The sequence below is a fragment of the Colobus angolensis genome, unplaced genomic scaffold, assembly GCF_000951035.1.
Source record: "Colobus angolensis palliatus isolate OR3802 unplaced genomic scaffold, Cang.pa_1.0 Scaffold316, whole genome shotgun sequence".
Lineage (NCBI taxonomy): Eukaryota > Metazoa > Chordata > Mammalia > Primates > Cercopithecidae > Colobus > Colobus angolensis.
In genome coordinates this window covers 685,768-694,373 of record NW_012116444.1, presented here as the reverse complement: position 1 = coordinate 694,373, position 8,606 = coordinate 685,768, and the positions used below count along the sequence as shown (strand labels likewise).

The 8,606-nt window shown below is 47.3% G+C and overlaps 2 protein-coding genes across 7 annotated transcripts in view; one reads left to right on the top strand and one right to left on the bottom strand.

Annotated features, from left to right (window-relative positions):
• EXOSC1 (exosome component 1) overlaps nucleotides 1-3,228 on the bottom strand; it is a 12,115-nt gene extending 8,887 nt beyond the window's left edge. The window contains exons 1-3 of one of the 2 annotated variants that reach the window (XM_011951186.1): nucleotides 3,161-3,228; nucleotides 2,938-3,053; nucleotides 438-512 (exon numbers count right to left, since the gene is read on the bottom strand). In XM_011951186.1, coding sequence (XP_011806576.1) covers nucleotides 438-512; nucleotides 2,938-3,053; nucleotides 3,161-3,191 — 222 coding nt within the window. In that variant the 5' untranslated portion in view covers nucleotides 3,192-3,228. The remainder of the gene's footprint in view (nucleotides 1-437; nucleotides 513-2,937; nucleotides 3,054-3,160) is intronic. The other variant, XM_011951187.1, reaches the window with a different exon arrangement.
• A 108-nt stretch (nucleotides 3,229-3,336) lies between these two features.
• ZDHHC16 (zinc finger, DHHC-type containing 16) overlaps nucleotides 3,337-8,606 on the top strand; it is a 15,667-nt gene continuing 10,397 nt past the window's right edge. For all 5 annotated transcript variants that reach the window (XM_011951192.1, XM_011951190.1, XM_011951191.1 and 2 more), the window contains exon 1: nucleotides 3,337-3,559. The gene's annotated coding sequence lies outside the window, so the exon portion shown is untranslated. The remainder of the gene's footprint in view (nucleotides 3,560-8,606) is intronic.

The following is an 8,606-nucleotide window of genomic DNA, read 5'->3' as shown; positions in this document are numbered from 1 at the left end:
CGCTCTGTTGCCCAGGCTGGAGTGCAGTGGCGCGATCTCAGCTCACTGCAAGCTCCGCCTCCCGGGTTCACGCCATTCTCCTGCCTCAGCCTCCCACATAGCTGGGACTACAGGTGCCCGCCACCATGCCCTGCTCATTTTTTTTGTATTTTTAGTAGAGACGGGGTTTCACCGTGTTAGCCAGGACGGTCTCAATCTCCTGACCTTGTGATCAGTCCCCCTTGGCCTCCCAAAGTGCTGGGATTACAGGCATGAGCCACCGCACCTAGCCTGCCTTGGCCTCTTAAAGTGCAAGAATTACCAGCGTGAGCCATTGTGCCCCGCCAGAAATAAATTTATGTAGCTTGTGGCTATCATACTGGACACTGCAGTTCTGGCATGGTCATGATTTCAGCATTGAATGGGCGTTCTAAGCATGGAAGTTAGGATAAACTTACCTTACAGGTTACAATAGCTCCCACATCTGGCAGTAACTGGGACTCTGTTTCTCTCACTACAGACACCACAGGAAGCTACAGAGGGAACAAGAAAAAACTGAAATGTCCTGGCTAACCCTTGGGTCAAGGCATTTGTGTCTTGAGAGTAATATAGGAGTGTCTTGGTACACAGGTGAGAGCTGGAGTATGGATTCATTTATAGCCCAGAGCAGAAGGCCTTAGAAATTTTAGGAAATAGGAGGACCAGGGGGCTACAGAATGCTGCTAGAAGATGTAAATCTCTAAACTTCTTTTTTGTTGTTGTTGTTGGAGATGGAGTCTTGCTCTGTTGCCCAGGCTGGAGTGCAGTGGCACATTCTCGGCTCACTGCAAGCTCCACCTCTTGGGCTCACGCCATTCTCCAGCCTCAGCCTCCCAAGTAGCTGGGACTACAGGCACCCGCCACCATGCCTGGCTAATTTTTTTGTAGTAAATCGCTAAACTTCCAATAAGTTTTTTGGTGATTCTCTCGGAATTTCTTGGTATACAACTATATTGCCTATAATCATTGACAATTTTACTTTTTTTGGTTTTTTTTTTGAGATGGAGTTTCACTCTTGTTGCCCAGGGTGGAGTGTAATGGCACCATCTCAGTTCACTGCAACCTCCACCTCCTGGGTTAAAGTGATTCTCTGGGTTAAAGTGATTCTCCTGCCTCAGCCTCCCGAGTAGTTGGGATTATAGACGCCTGCCACCACGCTCGGGTAATTTTTTGTATTTTTAGTACAGATGGGGTTTCACCATGTTGGTCAGACTGGTCTCGAACTCCTGACCTCAGGTGATCAACCCACCTTGGCTTCCCAAAGTGCTGGGATTACAGGCATGAGCCACTGTCTGGCTGACAATTTTACTCTTTCCTCCAAAGTTATACTGCTTCTTTCTGTTTCTTATTTTACTGCACAGGCTGAAATTTCCACAGAAATATTACATAATAGTGGCTATGCTTGTTTTAAGTGAATACTTGCAGAGTTTTCTTTGAGCATGGTATTGGCTGTTGGTGTGAGACAGATATTTTGAGTCCCATCTTTTAACAATCTCTCTGTTGCTCACGATGCTTCAGCTCTCCTGGCCTTCTTTCAGTTTCCCAACTTACTAAATTCTTCCCACTTTCAGATCTCTCTTCAACCTATTCTTTCTGCCAGAACTGCACTTTCTCCACCCACCTGACTCTAACCTACTCTTTAGATGATTCAGCTTCAATGTCACTTCTGCTGACTAGGATGGGTTTGCCTGTTACATGTTCTCAAGGTGCCCTGTAATATTCTTTCAAAGTAGCCACCACATAATCATATGCTCATTTGAGCATTTATTTGTTTACAATTTGTGTCTGTGTCCTTTGATAGCAGAAACCAAGTCAGCGCTGCGCCTGACACATGAAAATACTCAAGTGATATCTATGAAATGAACAAACTCAGGACTGTTAAGGACATTCCCAACAATGACTGAATAGAAAGCCCCTTGAGTCAGACAGCTTAAGTTACTTACTCCAAGCAGAATCGAGGTCAAGTTAGCCAGAACCTAACAGTTCTAATTCTGAATCCTCTTTCTACTGTGCTCCTTCAAATATTGCTTATATGGTCCTGAGCTAATCCTGGATCAATCTCTAAAACTAGAAAGGTAGGCATTACGCATTCAACAAACATTTATGGAGGAGCTGCTTTGTGCTAGATACTGATGGTATGGTGGTAGCGCCTGCACTCGTGGAACTTAGATTTACGCAAGGGAGAAGTCTAGTGGGAAACATACCTGAGTGTCTAATCATATGCTGACATAAGTGCTTGGAAGAAAAGGGACAGTTTTTTGTGAGTCTTTAACAAAACAAACAAAAACAAAACATCCCACAAAACTCCTTTCCTCAATTAGTGGGTCCAGAAGGGCTTCTCTGAGGTGATAATACAGAAGCTATCTAACGGAGGTAGGAATTAAATAGGCCTAGGAAGACAGAAGCGTTCCAGATAGATGGCATGTTACAAAGGCTCTGTAGCAGGAGAAAACTTGGCGCATTACTGACACTGAAAGAAGCTAGTGTGTTATAAATTTTTTTTAAAAGGGCAAGCCAAGACTGTGATGATAACTGTTACAAATAGAAAAGACTGTATGATTAGATTGCGTCAGTGAGGTGGAGATAGTGGCACTAGATAAAGCCGGAGAGGGAAGCAACATTCATACAGTATACAACTCACTGCTGGGCTGAGCTGGGCTGGGTTACTGAGTTCGCATCTGCTTTTGTCCCAACCTCCCTCCCCGAGGGTCAGCAGCACAACCAAGCGAGATCAACACAACTAGTGTGCGGTGGCTAAGTGCACAACAGCAGCGATACCGCTAGAAGAAACTAAGAGACCAACATTGTACCACTAAGGCTCTAAAGACGCGTCCGCAGTGCCCATGCCTAACGACTGGAACTCAAGGGCAGCCTAAGGGAAAAACAGAGAGAGAGGAGATGGCATGCCGCTTCCTTTACCGCGCCGTTCTCGCTGCTCTTCATCAGGCAGCCGGCAAGCGACGAAAAGATGTAGCCGTGGCGGGTGTAGGTGCCGCTGCCCGGGCTGCCCTCCTCCAAGTTACACAGACGTTCGCCTGCAGAAAAAATGCTGCATCGGTCACGGGCCCCCAGCAACTGCAGGCCGTCCAGCCTTCTTGCTTCGGCCCCTATCCAGGACTCTGTATGGGAAGCGCTCACTTACCGGGGATACAGTATCTCACAGGTGGTGCCATGATTGCCGCTGTCCCAAAACCCGGATGAAAACGAAGTCGATTTCTCATTGGCCAAACTCAGGCACAGTTCCGCAGTAAGACACTCGTCAATTGGTGTTCTTTATCCTCGCGTGTAAACTCCATTTCCCAGGTTACCCCGGGACAAATCCGGGGGCGGAACTTCAGCGCTCCATGCTTGCGCCTGCGCGTGTGGTTGAGGACGGGCTGGCGGCAGGTCCGGGTCTGCTGGCTGGCGCTGCAGGCTGCGGGCCATGGTGGTTTGGATTGAGCCGGACCCGGCCGGGGCGCCGAGTCGGAGGGGGTGGCAGTGAGCGGCGGCAGAGGCTGCGGGGCTCGGTTTGGCTGACTGGGGAGTCGGCAGGCGGCAGGTAAGGGCGAAGCCTCGGCCCTTGCTCCCCATCCTAGTCCCTTTTTCTGGGTCGGGCACTGCCCTGGGGCCTTGTCTTGAGTCCGGATTCCTGCTCTCTCCTCGCCCCGCCCTGCGGGGCTGCGCCCTCCTCAGCCGGAGCGCACCTTCCGAGCAACCGTTACGTTCAGAGCAGGAAGGAAGGAGGTCAAGCGACCCAACTGGTCTGTTTCACAAATATGGAACCTCAGATTCAGAGACCGGGTTTGACTTGTCCAAAATCTTTAAGATAGAGCCCAAACTGGAACCCACGGTTTTTGACTTCCAGTCCATCGCAGTTTCACCTCGCGGCTGTCATTGAGAAATAAAACCTTGAGAAGGAGTCTCGCTCTTTGGCCAGGCTGGAGTGCAGTGGCGCGATCTCTGCGCATTGCAACCTCCGCCTCCTGGCATCAAGCGATTCTCCTGCCTCAGCCTCCCGCGCAGCTGGGACTACAGGCGCGCGCCATCACGCCCAGCTAATTTTTGTATTTTCAGTAGAGACGGGGTTTCACTGTGTTGGCCAGGATGGTCTCGATCTCTTGATCCGCCCGCCTCGGCCTCCCAAAGTGCAGGAATTACAGGCTTGAGCCACCGCGCCCGGCCTTTTCCCAGTTTTTAAAACTGCAGCTTCCAGTCCTGCGGTCCGATCCTCTTCGCGGCCCCCCATCCCCACTTCAGTAAGCTTTCTCAGGTTGAAAAAGCCGAACTCTGGTTGTGTGGGCCCGTCATCAAAAGATAAGCAGCCCCAAAATAAAGTTGCTACCCTTTTTCTTCTCAGCGTGTTACCCCAGAAGGGAGGTCTGCACATGAATAAAATGCTACTCTTTATTGATGTCTGGTATCTCCTACTTGAGATTGCAAACATCCTGAGAGCAGCGTCCTTGTCCAGATGACATTCCCCACGACTTTGATCTCAGTTCACCTGACTTCTGATGGCTTTGCCTTCTGTCCCTCCCTGTCCCCTCAGTCGACTTTCCCCTTGGGAAACAGATGGTGACTTAGAGCCATGGGAAGAGGGAAGTGCTGTGGCCTGCAATCTCCTCCAGTCTGGTGGCAGACGACCACTAGGTCCTGTGACTGTTACTGAGGGATGAGAGTACTCGGGCTTGTGCTTGGGGTGGTAGTAAAGCTGCGCTTTGCTGTTTCCTCCCCTGTTCACTGAGATTACCCCCTTCTTCCCTACACACATATTTTTGAATTTTGCTTTACCTCTATTTCCTGAGATGAAAAGTCTGGGCCAGGTGCGGTGGCCCGCCTGTAATCCCAGCACTTTGGGAGGCTGAGGCGGGCGCATCACCTGAGGTTGGGAGTTCGAGACCAGCCTGACCTACGTGGAGAAACCCCGTCTCTACTAAAAAAATACAAAATTAACCGGGCGTGGGGGTACATGCCTGTAACCCCAGCTACTCAGGAGGCTGAGGCAGGAGAATTGCTTGAACCCAGGAGGCGGAGGTTGTGGTGAGCCCAGATTGTGCCATTGCACTCCAGCCTGGGCAACAAGAGCAAAACTCAGTCTCAAAAAAAAAGAAAAAAAAAGCAAAGTTTGTATGTTCAGTTGCAGCCCACTTACTACATATATCAATTTCCTGGCATCCTGTACCCCATTAGCTAATGGAGAGAGGCCCTAGCTTCAGACTTTGTTCACCCAAATCTGTATCTGTGCATCTAGGAGCTTTCTATTTACACGGTTGGGCTGATTTCTGGTTGGGCTTGTTTTGAAAAACGACTTGTAGCTCCTAAGTGCCATGATTTTAATAACAGTTTGTATTTCTCTCTTTATTAATCAGACAGAATGATAGCAGCAGACACTTATTTAGGGTTATCACATTGGCAAGAGTGTCCCTGTTGGTATTTGTAGGACAGATAGACATCTGGCCAGGCTTTCCACTTCTGCATCCCTCCAGGTCATTGGTTCAGCAAATATTTGAGTACTTCCATGAGCCAGGTATTGTGCTAAGTGCTTTATAAACATTTCATTTACATTTACCAAATACAGTTTGCCCTTCATACCTGTGAGTTTCACATCGCGGATTCAACCAACCATGGATTGGAAATACTTGGGGGCAGCTGGGCATGGTGGCTCACGCCTGTAATCCCAGCACTTTGGGAGGCCAAGGCAGGCAGATCACCTGAGGTCAGGAGTTTAAGACCAGCCTGGCCAACATTGCGAAACCCTGTCTCTATTAAAACTACAAACATTTGCTGGGTGAGGTGACGGGTGCCTGTAATCCCAGCTACTTGGGAGGCAGAGGCAGGGAGAATTGCTTGAACCCAGGAGACAGAGGTTGCAGTGAGCCGAGATCCTGCCACTGTACTCCAGCCTGGGCAACAGAGCAAGACTTCATCTCAAAAACAAACAAAAAAAGTGTTTATGTGTAGCATTTACTTTGTATTAGGTATTATGAGTAATCTAGAAATGATTTAAAGTATATGGGAGGATATGTATAGGTTATATGCAAATACTATGCCATTTTGTATCAGATTTGACCATCCATAGATTTTGTTATCTGAAGGGAGGACTGGAACCAATCCCTCCGCAGATACTGGGGTTGACTGTATCTGTATAGTTACAGAATCAATGAGGGTTAGAGCTGGAAGGGACTTCAGCATTTAATCCCACTCCCTCACTGAATGTGAACACAAGGAGATTGAGTCCCAGCAGGGCTGAATGATTTGTCCGAGGCTACAGAACTGCTTAGGGACAGAATTGAACCCTAAGGAATTGGGTAAATCTAGTCCTTGAGGCAGGCATTTCCTGTAGCGCTCAGGAATTTAGGACGTGGTTGAGAATGATCTGAAAAGTGGAGAATAGAAGTTTTTTTTTTTTTTTTTTTTTGTATTTTTAGTAGAGACGGGGTTTCACCGTGTTAGCCAGGACGGTCTCAATCTCCTGACCTTGTGATCAGTCCCCCTTGGCCTCCCAAAGTGCTGGGATTACAGGCATGAGCCACCGCACCTAGCCTGCCTTGGCCTCTTAAAGTGCAAGAATTACCAGCGTGAGCCATTGTGCCCCGCCAGAAATAAATTTATGTAGCTTGTGGCTATCATACTGGACACTGCAGTTCTGGCATGGTCATGATTTCAGCATTGAATGGGCGTTCTAAGCATGGAAGTTAGGATAAACTTACCTTACAGGTTACAATAGCTCCCACATCTGGCAGTAACTGGGACTCTGTTTCTCTCACTACAGACACCACAGGAAGCTACAGAGGGAACAAGAAAAAACTGAAATGTCCTGGCTAACCCTTGGGTCAAGGCATTTGTGTCTTGAGAGTAATATAGGAGTGTCTTGGTACACAGGTGAGAGCTGGAGTATGGATTCATTTATAGCCCAGAGCAGAAGGCCTTAGAAATTTTAGGAAATAGGAGGACCAGGGGGCTACAGAATGCTGCTAGAAGATGTAAATCTCTAAACTTCTTTTTTGTTGTTGTTGTTGGAGATGGAGTCTTGCTCTGTTGCCCAGGCTGGAGTGCAGTGGCACATTCTCGGCTCACTGCAAGCTCCACCTCTTGGGCTCACGCCATTCTCCAGCCTCAGCCTCCCAAGTAGCTGGGACTACAGGCACCCGCCACCATGCCTGGCTAATTTTTTTGTAGTAAATCGCTAAACTTCCAATAAGTTTTTTGGTGATTCTCTCGGAATTTCTTGGTATACAACTATATTGCCTATAATCATTGACAATTTTACTTTTTTTGGTTTTTTTTTTGAGATGGAGTTTCACTCTTGTTGCCCAGGGTGGAGTGTAATGGCACCATCTCAGTTCACTGCAACCTCCACCTCCTGGGTTAAAGTGATTCTCTGGGTTAAAGTGATTCTCCTGCCTCAGCCTCCCGAGTAGTTGGGATTATAGACGCCTGCCACCACGCTCGGGTAATTTTTTGTATTTTTAGTACAGATGGGGTTTCACCATGTTGGTCAGACTGGTCTCGAACTCCTGACCTCAGGTGATCAACCCACCTTGGCTTCCCAAAGTGCTGGGATTACAGGCATGAGCCACTGTCTGGCTGACAATTTTACTCTTTCCTCCAAAGTTATACTGCTTCTTTCTGTTTCTTATTTTACTGCACAGGCTGAAATTTCCACAGAAATATTACATAATAGTGGCTATGCTTGTTTTAAGTGAATACTTGCAGAGTTTTCTTTGAGCATGGTATTGGCTGTTGGTGTGAGACAGATATTTTGAGTCCCATCTTTTAACAATCTCTCTGTTGCTCACGATGCTTCAGCTCTCCTGGCCTTCTTTCAGTTTCCCAACTTACTAAATTCTTCCCACTTTCAGATCTCTCTTCAACCTATTCTTTCTGCCAGAACTGCACTTTCTCCACCCACCTGACTCTAACCTACTCTTTAGATGATTCAGCTTCAATGTCACTTCTGCTGACTAGGATGGGTTTGCCTGTTACATGTTCTCAAGGTGCCCTGTAATATTCTTTCAAAGTAGCCACCACATAATCATATGCTCATTTGAGCATTTATTTGTTTACAATTTGTGTCTGTGTCCTTTGATAGCAGAAACCAAGTCAGCGCTGCGCCTGACACATGAAAATACTCAAGTGATATCTATGAAATGAACAAACTCAGGACTGTTAAGGACATTCCCAACAATGACTGAATAGAAAGCCCCTTGAGTCAGACAGCTTAAGTTACTTACTCCAAGCAGAATCGAGGTCAAGTTAGCCAGAACCTAACAGTTCTAATTCTGAATCCTCTTTCTACTGTGCTCCTTCAAATATTGCTTATATGGTCCTGAGCTAATCCTGGATCAATCTCTAAAACTAGAAAGGTAGGCATTACGCATTCAACAAACATTTATGGAGGAGCTGCTTTGTGCTAGATACTGATGGTATGGTGGTAGCGCCTGCACTCGTGGAACTTAGATTTACGCAAGGGAGAAGTCTAGTGGGAAACATACCTGAGTGTCTAATCATATGCTGACATAAGTGCTTGGAAGAAAAGGGACAGTTTTTTGTGAGTCTTTAACAAAACAAACAAAAACAAAACATCCCACAAAACTCCTTTCCTCAAT